Below are 17,211 nucleotides of genomic sequence, written 5' to 3'. Positions count from 1 at the left end.
GAAATTGTTCCAGTCTGTGATAGCAAAACAGTCCTGTAGTTTAGCATCTGCTTCATCCAACCACGTTTTTATACACAGTCACTGGTGCTTCCTGCTTTAATTTTTGCTTGTAAGCAGGAATCAGGAGGATAGAGTTGTGGTCGGATTTACCAAAAGGAGGGCGAGGGAGAGCTTTGTACGCGTCTCTGTGTGTGGAGTACAGTGGATCTAGAATTGTTTTCCCTCTGGTTGCACATTTAACATGTTGATGAAAATTAGGTAGAACTGATTTAAGTTTCCCTGCATTAAAGTCTCCGGCCACTAGGAAGGCCACCTCTGGGTGAGTGGTTTCCTGTTTGCTTATTTCCTTGTACAGCTGACTGAGTGAGGTATTAGTGTCATATGAACGATATGAGGGCTGAGAATATTGTTCAGATGAATGATCGATTGTGCAGAAAAATGGAAACGCTCAAACAGATAATCATCAGGGAATGATAAAACATCCAAGCGGGATCACCTTCTCCCGACAGAGATTTCTGCTGAGTATTTCTGCCTCAATATCAACTGGCTCTTCAAGAAAAGGACCTGTCATGTCTGACACCTCCTTCAGTCTGCAGGCTTCACCTAAAGAGGAGGAGAAACTCAGGGCTAGTTGAAGAAAACCTGCCAGCGGGCAGGTTAGATTCATGGAGTATGATGCCATAGTAACTGACTCAGAGTTAATCTGAACTGGTTTTGTGAAACTGAAAACCCAGAGTTTCCTTAAACTCTGAGTCAACTGAGTTTTCACTAAACCCGCTTTCTGGAACAGGGCCCAGGGAGTGACCAAAGGCCTCAAAATGTTTGCTCTGCTCTGTGCTGGGCTCATTCATTATGGAGCTTTTGGTTTTTGCAATGCTGTATTGTTATTGTTATGGTGTATTATTTTCATCAGCGACTCAAGGGCTTCCAACACTTAGAATCCATTAGATTTAACTGACTGGAACATATGTGTTACGTCTCAATCTCTGCTCCACAAAACAGTGATCTTCTTCCATTTTGTAACTGTATTGCATGAAGTTGAGTCAAGTACTAGCAAATGTTCATGATAATGTGGAATACACATTGTTTTGTTTTTAGTTTAGTATGGAATTCAATGTATTGTAGTACACATGAGAGAGTAAGAAATTTTGAGCTTTGAGATTTTCCCATAATGACCCATGTGGATCAAACTGAGATTATTGACAATGGCCTCATACATCACTCTGCCTGGCTCCCTGCCTGCCTGCTCCAGGCTCTACTGCCTTGATAAGCAATGTGTTGATTAATTCTTTCAGGGCCGGAGGTTGTTCGATAGTGGGGGCTCAGAAGCAGTTTTTGTGTTTGAACTGGGGCTGTCTTTGACTTTTACACAGCCGACAAACACATTCACACACACACACTCTGGGCTTTGACTTCACACAGCTGCACTGCATGATAAAGAGAAAAGGTTCACTCAGGTGAAAGCTCATCGCTTCTGTTCTGTCTGCTCGCTCTATTCTCAGGGTTTATACACTTTTCGCAACACTGACACTGACAGCCAGACTGTGGTGTTTGTGTACGCATGCATGCATGCATGAGTGTGTGTAGATGCATGTATGCTTGAGTGTGTGTTTGTATGTGTGTTATAAAGAGTGATGCTTTTCACAATAGTGTTGTACTGTACATGCATATTGGGGTGGTGGGTACCCTAGTGGTTAGAGCGTTAGGCCAGTAACCTAAAGGTTGCTGGATCAAATCCCAGAGCTGACAAGATAAAAATCTGTCTTCTGCCCCTGAACAAGGCCTTTAACTCACGGTTCCCATGTAGGCTGTCATTGTAAATAAGAATGTGTTAACTGACTTGCCCAGTTAAAACAAGGTAAAATTTTCTTCTCTTATTGAAATAGAAGTTCACATAGGGAGAAAAAAACATGCACATTTATCCCCCCCAAAATGTAAACTGATGTTTTCATTAATTCGATTTTTTTGGGGTAGAGAGCAAACAAGGAGCTGTAGCTTATTCAAACTTATCACTGAGTGCACGCACACATGCGACATTGCTTTTCCCATGTATCTAAAGTCAACAGAGATTTCCTCTCACAAGCCAATAAGGTACGTATAAAGGAGGAATAACTAATGGATGAATAGAATAGGATATGCCACACTTTTTGAATAAACACTGGCCTGGCGATATAGAGTTTGTGATACTCCCAACCGACCTCTTGTCTTCTGTAGCAACCACAAGTCTCCGCCTCTCTCTCACAGCGCTAACCCGATCCCCACTCACTCCAACTCCCCTGCCACCGCCATCCTCCTCCCTAGCCCTTATTCCCGACGTTTGTCCCAGCGATAATCCACCTCTTTTCGCAAGCGATTTTAGAACTTTGTCCCGAAGAGAGAGAAAAAGGATAAAACACCCAGAGAAGTGAAGATCGGAGCGAACCAAATACGTTTTATATTGACCAGATTGTTGGCCACGGCGGGGTGGATAAAAGCAGGCTGAAAAATACCATATGATGTGGATCTGGTACCTCTTGCTTGGTTCGGGGACGGGCTCAAGCTTGGTTGGTAAGTTTCAAACTACTAGCTTTCAGTGTTCAAGCTTTCACTTCTGTTGGCGATTCAAACAGTGCCGCTGAGACTGCTCTATGAGATCAGAAAAGAACAAGCGTGCTTTCGCAACAAGTAACAATTACCTTGTAGCCTATTCTTTACTTTTGTGTCCACTATCGTTGTTGTCACAACCTTACAAAGTAGCCACCGCTAACTTCAAACAGAGTTGGGGCAAAGTATGTGCACCATCATATGCTGCGACGTTGATTTAGCTTGGATACTGTACGCACCGTTGTTTTGCATTTGCAAACCCAATAACAGCAGGCAATTATACAATTCCCCTTCTTTTATTGAGGTGTGGAAGCTGTTTAGAGTTGAAGCAGAGGGAGAGGATGTAGGCAAATTATGACGAGGGTGGTTGACAAGTCAATCTGTGCCATGGCAGCTGGGCCCTGAGAAACTGTAGGGAAGTCTAGCCTCTTCTGCCTCAATCTACACTTCTAGCAGCAGACATGGGATTGTATGCAGACCTGGTTTCATATACATGTACATGACTATCTGGTATTGAAACTTTATTTTATGAGTATTTTCAAATACACAGTCCTAAACAAGTATTTTTACTTGATAGTGTTATAATACTTTTTTCAAATACCTGGGTTAAATGCATGGGAGTGTATTTGAGTCGGTGTATTTGAGTCCTTCAAAAACGTTCAGTCTATTTATAAATATATTAAACTACTTGGTTTATTTTTCAAATAAAAATAGGCCTATCTGAAAACCTACTTTGAATGTACAGTACCAGTCAAAAGCTTGGACACACCTACTCATTCAAGGGTTTCTTTATTTTGTATATTTTCTACATTGTTGAATAATAGTGAAGACATCAAACCTATGAAATAACACATATGGAATAATTTACTAACCATTCTCTCAACCAGCTTCACCTGTAATGCTTTTCCAACAGTCTTGAATGAGTTTCCACATGTGCTGAGCACTTGTTGGCTGCTTTTTCTTCAATCTGCGGTCCAACTCATCCCAAACCATCTCAATTGGGTTGAGGTCAGGGGATTGTGGAGGCCAGGTCATCTGATGCAGCATTCCATCCCTGTCCTTCTTGGTCAAATAGCCCTTACACAGCCTGGAGGTGTGTTGGGTCATTGTCCTGTTGAAAAACAAAATGATAGTCCCACAAACCAGATGGCACGGCATATCGCTACAGAATGCTGTGGTAGCCATGCTGGTCTAAATAAATCACATACAGTGTCACCAGAAAAGCACCATCACACCACCTCTATGCTTCACGGTGGGTACTACACATGTGATGATCATCCATTCACCTACTCTGCGTCTTACAAAGACACAGCAGTTGGAACCAAAAATAAAACATTTGGAATCATCAGACGAAGGACAGATTTCCACCGGTCTAATGTCCATTGCTCATGTTTCTTGGCCCAAGCAAGTTTCCTCTTCTTATTGGTGTCCTTTAGTAGTGGTTTCTTTGCAGCAATTCGACCATGAAGCCCTGATTCACACAGTATCATCTGAAAAGTTGATATTGAGATGTGTCTGTTACTTGAACTCTGTGAAGCATTTATTTGGGCTGCGATTTCTGAGGTTGGTAACTCTAATGAACTTATCCTCTGCAGCAGAGGTAACTCTGGGGCCTCCTTTCCTGTGGCGGTCCTCATGAGAGACAGCTTCATAATTTTCTTTTAATGAAGTCCAGTGTAGGAATACGAGTTTCGATGATTATTAGCCAGTTGATATACATAGACCTATGAACACCCTACACAGTTTGAATAAAGACAAACCATTGAGAATTGATTTGTTGTGCAAAACATCTGCAGCCACTCTGTGAAGGCAATGGGAGTTCAATAGAAAATGCCTCATTATTGTTAAAACACATGTTTCCGATTTAAAGGCGACATCGGGGTACAGAGTTGAGTTGTCCACAGAATTGTAGACCCAAATAATTCAGCTGTGTAGCCTATACCACCTGTCAGTTCGTAAGATATACACAGTTTAAATAGAATTACAAATATTTTCACTGGTTGTTTGTGCTCTAAAATGGATTTAGTTCTGACATCTAAATCCAAACCAGCTGATATTCTGTTAATCATTATACATTCTGGAATGGGTGAAAGTTTGTCTTTTTTTTAGCTGACGCCATTGTTTTGATGTCTTTGTCTGTATCTCTAATTCATTTCTCATTGGTTTGGCACTTGTGCAATTTGGGACAAGTCACAGTGTCTTAGTCTCAGTATTGCAGAACAGTTTGTTGATTACTTTAGTTGGGAATAGAGTGGTTGATTTTTAATTTACAGTGTCATAAATGTATGCATACAGTGTCTTCAGAAAGTATTCATACCCCTTGACTTATTCCACATTTTGTTGTGTTACAGCCTGAATTCAAAATTGATTACTTTCTTTCCCTCCCGTCTACACACAATACCCCATAATGACAGAAAAATGTTGGCAAATTTATTGAACATGAAGTACGGAAATGCATTGATTTACATAAGTATTCACACCCCTAAGTCAATACATTTTAGAATCACCTTTGGTAGCGATTACAGCTGTGAGGCTTTATGAGTAAATCTCTAAGAGCTTTGCACACCTGGATTGTACAATATTTGTACATTATTCTTCAATTTAAAAAAAATCCCAAACAAAACTCCCTAGTCCTTGCTGATGACAAGCATACCCATAACATGATGCAGCCACCACCATGCTTGAAAATATGAAGATTGGTACTCAGTGATGTGTTGGATTTGCCCAAAAACATAACACTTTGTATTCGGGAAATAAAGTTCAAATGACAAGCTTACAGTTCTTGAGTCAGTAAGTATTCAACCCCTTTTATGGCAAGCCTAAATAAATTCAGGTGTAAAAATGTGCTTAAACAAGTCACATAATAAGTTGCATGGACTCACTCCGTGTGCAATAATAGTGTTTAACATGATTTTTTTTCTCTGTACCTCACACATACAACTATCTGTAAGGTCCCTCAGTCGAGCAGATTCAACCACAGACCAGGGAGGATTTCCAATTCCTTGCAAAGAATGGCACCTATTTGTAGATGGGTACAAATAAAAAAAATCTCACATTGAGCATGGTGAAGTTATTAATTACACTTTGGATGGTGTGTCATTAAACCCAGTCACCACAAAGATGCATACGTCTTTCCTAACACAGTTGCCGGAGAAGCAGGAAACTGCTCAGGGATTTCACCATGAGGCCAATGGTGACTTTAAAACAGTTACAGAGTTGAATGGCTTTGATAGGAGAAAACTGAGGATGGATCAACAACATTGTACTTACTCCACAATAATAACCTAATTGACAGAGTGTAAAGAAGGAAGCCTGTGTAGAATAAAAATATTCCAAAACAAGCATCCTGTTTGCAATAAGGCACTAAAGTAATACTGCAAAAATGTGGCAAAGCAATTTAAGGTATGTCCTGAATACAAAGTGTTATGTTTGGAGCAAAGCCAATGCAACACTTTACTGAGTACCACTCATAGTGGTGGCTGCATCATATTATGGGTATGCTTGTAATCGTTAAAGATTGGGGGGGGGTTTCAGGATTATAAAACAAAAGCAGAATGAAGCAAAATCTTATAGGAAAACCTTTCCAACAGACACTGGGAAATTTAATTCAGCATTCAGCAGGACAATAACCTAAAACACAAGGCCAAATCTACACTGGAATTGCTTACCAAGAAGACACTGAATGCTCAGTTTTGACTTCAATCTACTTGAAGCTCTAACCTGAAAATGGTTATCTACCAGTGGTCAACAATAGATTTGGCAGAGCTTGAAGATTTAAAAATAATAATGGGCAAATGTTGCACAATCCAGGTGTGAAAGCTCTTACCCTTAAAGACTCACAGCTGTAATCACTGTCAAAGGTGCTTATACAATGTTTTGACACAGGGGTGTGAATATGTAAGTAAATGAGATATTTCTGTATTTCATTTTCCATACATTTGCAAAAAAATATAAAAAAATGTTTTCATTTTTTTCATTTAAGGCCTATTGTGTGTAGATTGGTGAGGAAAATCTACAATTTAATCCATTTTGAATTCAGGCTGTAAACCAATAAAATGTGGAATAGGTCAATGGGTATGAATACTTTCTGAAGCCACTGCAAGACAGCCATTAAACATGTTATAGTTATGAACGTTAGTGCCTGAGGTTGTGGTGCATTTAGAGAAGGCTGTCAAACTTTAGACTTCCACTATGTGACCAACCCACTTTGGTCTGACCAATCATCGTCACCCAGACCTAACACCACCCACACACACACAGAGCAAATTAAACCTGCATGTATTGTAAATATATCTTTCCAAAATGGACCCCCTGTCTGTTTGTAATCTCCCTTCCCCTGTGACTCTTTTCTCTGGCACCCTGTATGTGTTCTGCCAGCTTGGACAGTAAAGTATTCTTGTTATAATGAACCCTATCAATCACAACAGACCTGGTTGGAATATAGTTGGAATTACTCTGTGTGTGAAGTGACAAAGGCCAATAAAGCTTTTATTAGTCATCTGTGTGCGGTATGGAATAAGGGTGTTCCCCATGTCTCACCTGTCAATATGAATGTATGATCAGACGATAGTGTTGGCATACCACATCTGTCACACCTTATTGGCTTGCTGATGCCTCATGGCCTGATACTGCACTCTCAACCTGACAAACACACCAGCTATCACTTCTCACTATAAGAGGGTAGATACTATTTAGTACTGTATGACTATCCGCTATATCTGCCATCCTCACTACTTATTGTATTTACTACTGTAACTCAGCGAGCCAAAGATGGATCATCAGCAATGGCAATGTGAGCAAACTGACAGGAGCATGCTCCGATATCTCCTTAATCAAGATGAATGTGTTCCATTACAGTCCCAGCAGTACCTCACACCGCAGGAGACAGGTGGTCCGATGTTTTCATACGTAAGCACCGTCGGATGGCACAGTAATTTCTCACTTGGTGACACTCAGTCAAGGAGCAGAACCCTGTTGTGTATTGTTTTGGTTCATATTTTGCTCCTGGGTTTTCCTGTTGTCAGGGGAAGGGGGGTTAGTGGCTAGCCCTGTGTGTGTGTGTGTGTGCACGCGTTAGTTAGGGCTGCACAATTAATCTAATTCCTAACGAAATCTTGACGTACAATATGGATATCACATGCACTATTTTCGAAATGCCACTAAGCCACGTGTAACATCTGCCCCCCCTGTCAATCAAGCAGTACAGTTCCTCCTCCTTATTATTAGATTCAATATAAGTTTCATGCTGTTCTGTTAGGTCAAATGCAGTCAACAAATTGTTACAAACAAGAATGATGCTGCTTTTCACTTTGCTTCTTAATATAAATCATTCAATTTTTATTATTCCAACAGTTCACCAAAGTATTTTGATCAATATCACAAGTCAAATCGCAATTGCAATATTTGTAACAAAAGAAAAAAAGAAAATGCCCCTATCGTGCAGTCCTAGTGTGTGTGTGTGTGTGTTAGGTATGGGGGTTCAAAATAATTTCACTATTCAAATAGTATCATGAATTTTTGTTGGGTATCTGGAAATGCGAAATGTTATTTATCATCCCATAAAGCAGTGCCTCTCTTGAGTGGAGTAGCCTAGGGAACCTAGCTAGCTAAGCTTGCTAGCTATAGGCTACATGCTGCGCTTTCTCCCCAACCCCATTCAGATGAAACAACCTACCTGTTGGTTTGTCCTTGTAGCCTACAACCCCATTCAGATGAAACAGCCTACCTGTTGGTTTGTCCTTGTAGCCTACAACCCCATTCAGATGAAACAGCCTACCTGTTGGTTTGTCCTTGTAGCCTACAACCCCATTCAGATGAAACAGCCTACCTGTTGGTTTGTCCTTGTAGCCTACAACCCCATTCAGATGAAACAGCCTACCTGTTGGTTTGTCCTTGTAGCCTACAACCCCATTCAGATGAAACAGCCTACCTGTTGGTTTGTCCTTGTAGCCTACAACCCCATTCAGATGAAACAGCCTACCTGTTGGTTTGTCCTTGTAGCCTACAACCCCATTCAGATGAAACAGCCTACCTGTTGGTTCGTCCTTGTAGCCTACAACCCCATTCAGATGAAACAGCCTACCTGTTGGTTTGTCCTTGTAGCCTACAACCCCATTCAGATGAAACAGCCTACCTGTTGGTTTGTCCTTGTAGCCTACAACCCCATTCAGATGAAACAACCTACCTGTTGGTTTGTCCTTGTAGCCTACAACCCCATTCAGATGAAACAGCCTACCTGTTGGTTCGTCCTTGTAGACTCCTCCTTCTCATTTCGCTAACATTGAAGAACCTCTTTTCCACTTTGATTGATTGGCCAACGTAAACAACAAGCAACACAGGTGAAGGCTACCGGTCGGCTATGGGTATTTTTATGGTAAAGACTACATTGAATAATTTTGATTGTCATGGTATATCACATGGATATTTACATTTAATTTAGAAAAAGCCCTTTCAGGGTTAAAATAGTTTTTTATTTTTGTGCAAAAATGAATGCTCACACAAGTATTCAAATACTAATGTCCATTCGAATATTCTAATAACCGTGCACATCTCTAGTGCGTGTCCGTCCGCGTGTCAGGCAAATGTCTGTGACTGTATGTATGTCTGTACGGTTTCTGCATACAGTGCATACGTGTGTGTGTATGTGTTTTACATCATCTGATATGCTTCCAATCAAAGTCCTATTGTGTCCCTTGGATTAGGCCTGCCTTGTGTTTTGAGAGAGGTGGTTCCAGTTCCCAGAGTTGTTAAACAAAGCCACATGACAGGAGTCACGTTTCCCTAGCACAGCACCACAATCTAAACCCAATACCAGTGCTGTGATTTGAACCTGTATGCCTGTTAAAGAACTGCGCTGGACCAGACCACTACAGACAGAATTCAGTTGTTGCAGCAGATCTGGGATTTTTTTTCTGCACTGCGCAGACTTATCCTCTATCGGCAATTATTGAACTCCTGAATAAAATACTACATGCAGTGGGAGGCCTCAGACCAGTTTGCTATTCGTTCTGTATAATTTTGGATGGGATAAATAAATAGTTGATGTGATTATTCTGTCTGTCTCTACCTGAGATGCAGCATCTCCTTCCATTCAACCTGGGCTCTTCTCAGTGATCTATTAAATCATGCTGCTTCATGTTTCATGGAGCTGATATATCTGGAGATGTATTGATTGGAGCGGAAACAGAAGAAGAGAGGAAAGCAACACGGAGAGGTAAAAAAAACAACTGATGTCCAGAACTCATTAGAAATGGATTGCTGATCGATCTAAAGTTCTATGCTATTCCATGAAAGGTTTAGTTGTCTTCTATTGATCATATCTACTTACCTGGAAACAAGATCAAACCCTAGACTGGTTGGAGTAGGTTTTATTCATTGATAGCTTAGAATCTTTTCTGACATACTTTTCGAAGTTCGAAGACTTTGTACCGCTAACTTCGGTGGGTGAAAGTTTGTAGCCCCGGTGAAACATTTGAATAATGGCTATTCATAAAGTATGACTTGTTAATCAAACGGCTCACCATGGTCTGGCCTAGAATGTGCTGTATACTCTTCCCATTGGACTTTATAATATTGCTGCAGTCACTAGTCTACTCTTCATTGTAACGGCCTCTCACAAATTCAACTTCCAAACTGTAATATGAGATGAGATGTAGGACTTATTCTGTGAGCTACGTCAGATTGTATTTTTGTCTGTTTTGCACTAATTCACTGGCACACACACAAAGCCAAATCCAAGGAGTAGCAGCAGGTCTGCTTTTATTTATCTGAATGCAGTCTTTTAGAATGAAATGACAGTGCCGTGTTGAGTGAGTATATGGCAGTGTGTCATGTCACTGCAGTGCTGTCTCCTGGCGACCCATTAACCCACCATCGCCACGGAAACAAGGAACCCTGATGAGGTTGGAGATTCCATTCCCCTCATGCTGGCTGGGGGGTGTCAGTGGATATGACTTGGTATCTCCCATGAAGAACCAAATAAACCTTCAAATTGTTTGTGACGCCTACACACACCTCATCTCTCCCGCTGTCTCTCCATCTCTCTGTTTGTTTTCTTCTGTTCTCTCTTGTTGTTCGTGTTGTATGTAGGAAAAGGCCATTAGCATGGCCCTGTGTTGTACCCCTCTTGCCTGAGAGGGTGATTGACTGCTGCCTTCCAGACAGCTGGGTCCCCTGCTGTCCTTGCGATCAGGAGTAATTTGCTGTGTTGTGTCACACAGCGTGGCACCGGGGACACCGACAGAATATTTTTGACCGCAATCCCAGCATCCCTCTGTCAATCCCTCTGTCAATCCAAACAAACAAAGATCTTCTAAGGTCAACAGAGACACGGATCTCGTCCAGGGAGGGGGGAGGGAGACTGGATCATTTGGCTTACAGGATTTATTATTTGCTCTTGTGTACTATCTGTTATGTAACATTGATTGTGTACTAAGGTGCTGAGTGAAGGTCACTCTGGATGAGAGCATCTACTAAATGTTATCATAGTGTTTGGGCTACACTGCATTTTAGTATGGATGTATTGGCAAAGTGTATGGGTAGTTTGTAGAAATATATTAATGGCTATATGAATGCGGTTGCAGTGGAGCGCTGAACTCTATACTGTATATATTCTACACATATTCTACACATCTTGGCTTATCCAGAGATAACCTCACTGGTTGCACAGGGATAAACTCCAGGTCCCACTCACCACTGAAGAAAGTATTTACTCATGGAACAAAATGTTTTAAAATGTGAAACGCCAACTCAGAATTGAGATGTCTAAGGCACTGCATCGCTGTGTCACTAGAGAATCTGGGTTAGAGTCCAGGCTCTGTCGCAGCCGGCCACGACCGAGAGACCCATGTGGCGGTGCACAATTGGCCCAGACTAGTCCGGGTTAGGGGAGGGTTTTGCCGGCAGCAATGTCCTTGTCCCATCGCATACTACCGACTCCTGTGGCGGGCCGGGCGCAGTGCACACTGACACGGTCGTCTGGTGTACAGTGTTTCCTCCGACACATTGGTGTGGCTGGCTTCCGGGTAAAGTGGGCATTGTGTCAAGAAACAGTGCGGCTTGGTTGGGTCGTGTGTTTCAGAGGACGCACGGCTCTTAAGTTGTACATTGTATGTACAACTGGATTTTGTCAGATGTTATAGTATGGAATACTGAAGTATAATTACAAGCATTTCATAAGTGTCAAAGGCTTTTATTGACAATTACATGAAGTTGATGCAAAGAGTCAACATTTGCAGTGTTGACCCTTATTTATCAAGACCTCTGCAATCCGCACTGGCATGCTATCAATTCACTTCTGGGCCTCATCCTGACCGATGGCAGCCCATTCTTGCATAATCAATGCTTGCAGTTTGTCAGAATTTGTGGGTTTTGGTTTGTCCACCCGCCTCTTGAGGGTTGACCAAGTTCTCAATGGGATTAAGGTCTGGGGAGTTTCCTGGCCATGGACCCAAAATATTGATGTTTTGTTCCCCGAGCCACTTAGTTATCACTTTTGCCTTATGGTAAGGTGCTCCATCATGCTGGAAAAGGCATTGTTCATCACCAAACTGTTCCTGGATGGTTGGGAGAAGTTGCTGTCGGAGGATGTGTACCATTCTTTATTCATGGCTGTGTTCTTAGGCAAAATTGTGATTAAGCCCATTCCCTTGGCTGAGAAGCAACTCCACACATAAATGGTCTCAGGATGCTTTATTGTTGGCATGACACAGGACTGATGGTAGCTCTCAACTTGTCTTCTCCAAACAAGCTTTTTTTCCTGATGCCCCAAATAATCGGAAAGGGGTTTCATCAGAGAAAATGACTTTACCCCAGTCCTCAGCAGTCCAATCCCTGTACCTTTTGCAGAATATCAGTCTGTCCCTGATGTTTTTCCTGGAGAGAAGTTGCTTCTTTGCTGCCCTTCTTGACACCAGGCCATCCTCCAAAAGTCTTCGCCTCACTGTGCGTGCACTAGTGGTACTAGTGGTGTCCTAATCCAGCAGCTGAATCAACTTTAGGAGACGTCCTGGCGCTTGCTGGACTTTCTTGGGCGCCCTGAAGCCGTCTTCACAACAACTGAACCGCTCTCCTTCAAGTTCTTGATGATCCCATAAATGGTTGATTTAGGTGCAATCTTACTAGCAGCAATATCCTTGCCTGTGAAGCCCTTTTTGTGCGAAGCAATAATGACGGCACGTGTTTCCTTTCAGGTAACCATGGTTAACAGAGGAAGAACAATGATTCCAAGCACCACCCTCCTTTTGAAGCTTCCAGTCTGTTATTCAAACTCAATCAGCATGACAGAGTGATCTGCAGTGGAAATTATTTTTGGGGATTCAGTTATTTAGGTTAGTATTGTGGAGTAACTGCAATGCTGTTGATACATCTTCAGTTTTCTCCTATCACAGACATTAAACTCTGTAACTGTAAAATCCCTATTCCCTGAGCAACGTCGTTCCTCTCTGGCAACTGAGTTAGGAAGGACCCCTGTATCTTTGTTGTGACTGGGTGTGATACACAATATAAAGTGTGATTAACCCTTTAGAACCCTTTGCGGCCGTTGAAAACGTTAGTAATTGAAACATGAACAGCCTTTTTTTTCTAACAATAATGTGTCAATATCGCAAAATTAACTTGCTAACATCCTGTTGTAGTATTTTTGTGGCTGCCAACCAGAAAACGTAAATATGGTATGTTGTCATTTGACCTTAATGTATTTTTTTTCATTACTCAAAATGGCGCTGCAGCGGACACGACTTTTTACTGTGAAAGAGGTTGTATCTATGTTGGTTGGTGGTACGGACACGACTTTTTACTGTGAAAGAGGTTGTATCTATGTTGGTTGGTGGTACGGACACGACTTTTTACTGTGAAAGAAGTTGTATCTATGTTGGTTGGTGATACGGACACAACTTTTTACTGTGAAAGAAGTTGTATCTATGTTGGTTGGTGATACGGACACGTCATTGCACTTTGAAAAGTGATGATGTTGAGGTGAGTGTATGCATATATTTATATGTTTGGTGTTGTGAAAAATGGGGAATAACTCTCATATTAGCGAATCCTGTCATGTCATGATTATTTGGTTGGTCCAGGCGAGCATCAGCAGTGGGGTTCAAATGATTGCTCACTGTCTCATGGAAACAGTTGCAGTGTTTTGCTGTATATAGTCTGCTAACTAGTTGTTTGTTTTGTCAAATCAAACTTTGTCACATGCGCCGACTACAGCAAGTGTAGACCTTACCGTGAAATGTTTACTTACAAGCTATATAGCCTCGTTATTGTCATTTTGTGCTAATTTCTATTTAAAGTTTTACCTTAGTTTATATAATATTTTCTTTAACTATTTCTTGAACTGCATTGTTGGTTAAGGGCTTGTAAGTAAGCACCTGTCGTATTTGGCGAATGTGACAAAACATTTGATTTGATTTTAGATGCCAGTTCAGTGGCATATGAGAAGTTGGATATTTCTTTAAGTAACCAGATAACAAGTTGCTTGTTTTGTCCTGTTTCTACTGATGCAATTAATTTTGAAACTGTCCCAGCTTCACAACTAATCAGCTAACATTGGCAAGCTGAGTCTATCAGGCAAAAAAAGCAAGAGTTGGAGAGAGATGAGAGGAGAGATCGCAATTGTATCCTACTTGTTGCTCCTCTCACACTGTTACTCTGTTCCTCTAGGTTAGTGAAAGCAATATAAGTGATGTGGAGAGTCAGGGCTCAGCTGCAAAAGGCAGGGACGAAGAGGAGTTAGAGATGATTGGAGGGATAGAGATATGGAGCGATGAAGGAGGAGTGGAGCGGGGCCTATGTTTCCATGGCGCGTGTCTACCAAGTCCCCCCTTTTACCCTTGTACAACACATCCTGGGCCTAAAGGTTTTGGAGTTGTTTTTAAAAGTGGTAGGAACTTATATCTGTTCCAGGGCTTGACCATCTTGACCAGCTGAGGAGCTATTACAATGCTGGACGCACAGGCAGAAAATGGTGGAAGTATGTGTTTTGGAGCATGCTCAGCATTGCCATCATAAATGCGTACATTGCATGGGGGACCCTGCAAAGGCCCTTCTCAGAAACTGCAGGTGCTATTCCCTGAAGACATTCAAAATGTAGCTTGTGCAGTCACTTTGTGATATGGCCACAGTGTCCGGAATAAGCAACATATTTTGTGTTGTGTTTTGAATCTTCTCTCTTTATCTGTCTCCATCTAATACTTGTTTGCCTTCACTTAATTGTTCTCAAAGTAGGCTACTAATTTCCACATTTTGTGTCAGACCTGGTCTGTACTAAATCTTAGTGAGAGCGGTTACCTACATTTTGAAACAGTCTCTGAATAGTTAGTATTCAGAGCCCTTGACTTTTTACACATTTTGTTACATTACAGCCTTAGTTTGTTTTCCCTCAATTTCATCAATTTTAGACTACACACAATACCACATAATGACAAAGCAAAAACAGAAATGAGGAAATTTGAAAATTAGAAATTCTTGCTAATTTATCAAATAAATCTGAAATATCACATTTACATAAATACTCAGACCCTTTACTCAGTACTTTGTTGAAGTACTTTTGGCAGCGATTTGGCATTGAGTCTTCTTGGGTATGACATTACAAGCTTGGCACAGCTGCACATCCTCTCAAGCTCTGTCAGGTCGGATGGGGAGCGTTGCTGCACAGCTATTTCCAGGTCTCTCCAGAGATGTTCGATCGGGTTCAAGTCCGGGCTCTGGCTGGGCCACTACATGACATTCAGAGAATTGTCCCGAAGCCATTCCCGCGTTGTCTTGGCTGTGTGCTTAGGGTTGTTATCCTGTTGGAAGGTGAGCCTTCACCCCAGTCTGAGGTCCTGAGTGTTCTGGAGCAGGTTTTCATCAAGAATCATTCTTTACTTTGCTCTGTTAATCTTTTCCTAGATCCTGACTAGTCTCCCAGTCCCTAGCGCTGAAAGACATCCCCACAGCACGGTGTTGCCACCACCATGCATTACCGTAGGGATGGTGCCAGGTTTCCTCCGGATATGACGCTTGGAATTCAGGCCACAGAGTTCAATCTTGGTTTCATCAGACCAGAGTCTTGCCTGTCATGTGCCTTTAACTGAGGAGTGGCTTCCGTCTGCCGACTCTACCAAAAAGGCCTGATTTGGTGGAGTGCTGCAGAGATGGTTGTCCTTCTGGAAGGTTCTCCCTTCTCAACAGAGGAACTCTGGAGCTCTGTCAGAGTGACCATCAGGTTCTTGGTCACCTCCCTGACCAAGGCCCTTCTCCCCTGATTGCTCAGTTTGGCTGGGCAGCAAGCTCTAGAAAGAGTCTTGGTGCTTCCAAACTTCTTCCATTTAAGAATTACTGAGGACATTGTGGTCTTGGGGACCTGCAGAACCTTTTTGGTACCCTTCCCCAGATCTGTGCCTCAACACAATCCTGTCTCGGACCTCTACGGACAATTCCTTGGACTTTCTGTTTTTGCTCTGACGTGCATTGCCAACTGTGGGACCTTCATATAGACAGATGTGTGCCTTTCCAAATCATGTCCAGTAAATTGAATTTACCACTGGTGGACTCGAATCAAGTTGTAGAAACATCTCAAGGATGATCAATGGAAACAGGATGCACCGGAGCTCAATTTCGAGTCTCAAAGCAAAGGGTCTGTAAATAAGTTGTTTAAAAAAAGTATAATTGTTTTGCAAAAACATCTAAACTTTTTAAAACTTTGTCATTGGGTATTGTGTGTAGATAATGTATATAAAATGTAATCCATTTTAGAATAAGGCTGTAATGTAACAAAATGTGGAAAAAGTCAAGGGTCTGAATATTTTCCGAAGGCATCGTATATTTAGTTTGAGAAGTGTTTCTTCCTTCTGTAAGTTTTAGAAACATTGCCTTGTACCTTGACATTTCGTTACCAAAAACCCACATATCTTTCTAATAGGATGGAGGATAGTGAAAGTTCACAGAAATAACAAGCAAAGGTAGACATAGACCTATCAATTAGATAATTTGTTTAATTAGTTGGCTTCACAAGTTTGGACACTACAGTATAGTTCAGTAAAGTCCACAGAGCACACTAGAGTTGAGTACACTTTATTTTACTGAACTATACTTTACTGTTCTGTGCTGTACTCTACTTTGATGTAACATAGATGTCTATGATTGGTTCAAATTTGGTCTGGACCAACCAAATTTGGTCTTTGGGGCAGAGATTATTTATATAATAGCCAGTGTGTAGAATAATTCCCAAATATGCAAAGGAGGATATTGCATATGTATACATTTTTGTGTACCTATTTAGGATACATCACCATGAAAATAATTACATTCATATCCATAATTATGCATTTCTGTTTAATATAGATCAGGAACCCAAGGTGAAATACCGTTTCAAGGGTGTAAATCCACTTCACTTACTGTAGTTACATTTGTCATGTCGTAGCTGACACGCCATTCTTTTTGTAGACATAAGCTGAGTTTTTGGAAAATGTGCACACAAAAAACTGAGGGAGATACTTTACTGATATTCTGTTAAACTTTGCATCTGCAGTTTATCCAGCAATTTTTTTGTAAAATGTTCCGTGTAAATTTTAAAAGTATACCTTGTGGTTTCTTAAACTTTTAAATCAATGTTTTTTGTTTGGCAAAAAACATTGGAGTCTCAGC

The 17,211-nt window shown here is 41.4% G+C and overlaps 1 protein-coding gene across 1 annotated transcript in view; it reads left to right on the top strand.

Annotated features, from left to right (window-relative positions):
* The first annotated feature begins 2,250 nt into the window (after positions 1-2,250).
* The window catches only part of LOC109867480 (low-density lipoprotein receptor class A domain-containing protein 3), a 137,742-nt gene continuing 122,781 nt past the window's right edge, over positions 2,251-17,211 (top strand). The window contains exon 1 of the mRNA XM_020456661.2: positions 2,251-2,547. Coding sequence (XP_020312250.1) covers positions 2,493-2,547 — 55 coding nt within the window. The 5' untranslated portion in view covers positions 2,251-2,492. The remainder of the gene's footprint in view (positions 2,548-17,211) is intronic.

The sequence above is a fragment of the Oncorhynchus kisutch genome, linkage group LG22 (assembly GCF_002021735.2).
Source record: "Oncorhynchus kisutch isolate 150728-3 linkage group LG22, Okis_V2, whole genome shotgun sequence".
NCBI classification, from domain to species: domain Eukaryota; kingdom Metazoa; phylum Chordata; class Actinopteri; order Salmoniformes; family Salmonidae; genus Oncorhynchus; species Oncorhynchus kisutch.
Note: the sequence above shows the minus strand (reverse complement) of the source record. Positions and strands in the feature narration are given on the sequence as shown.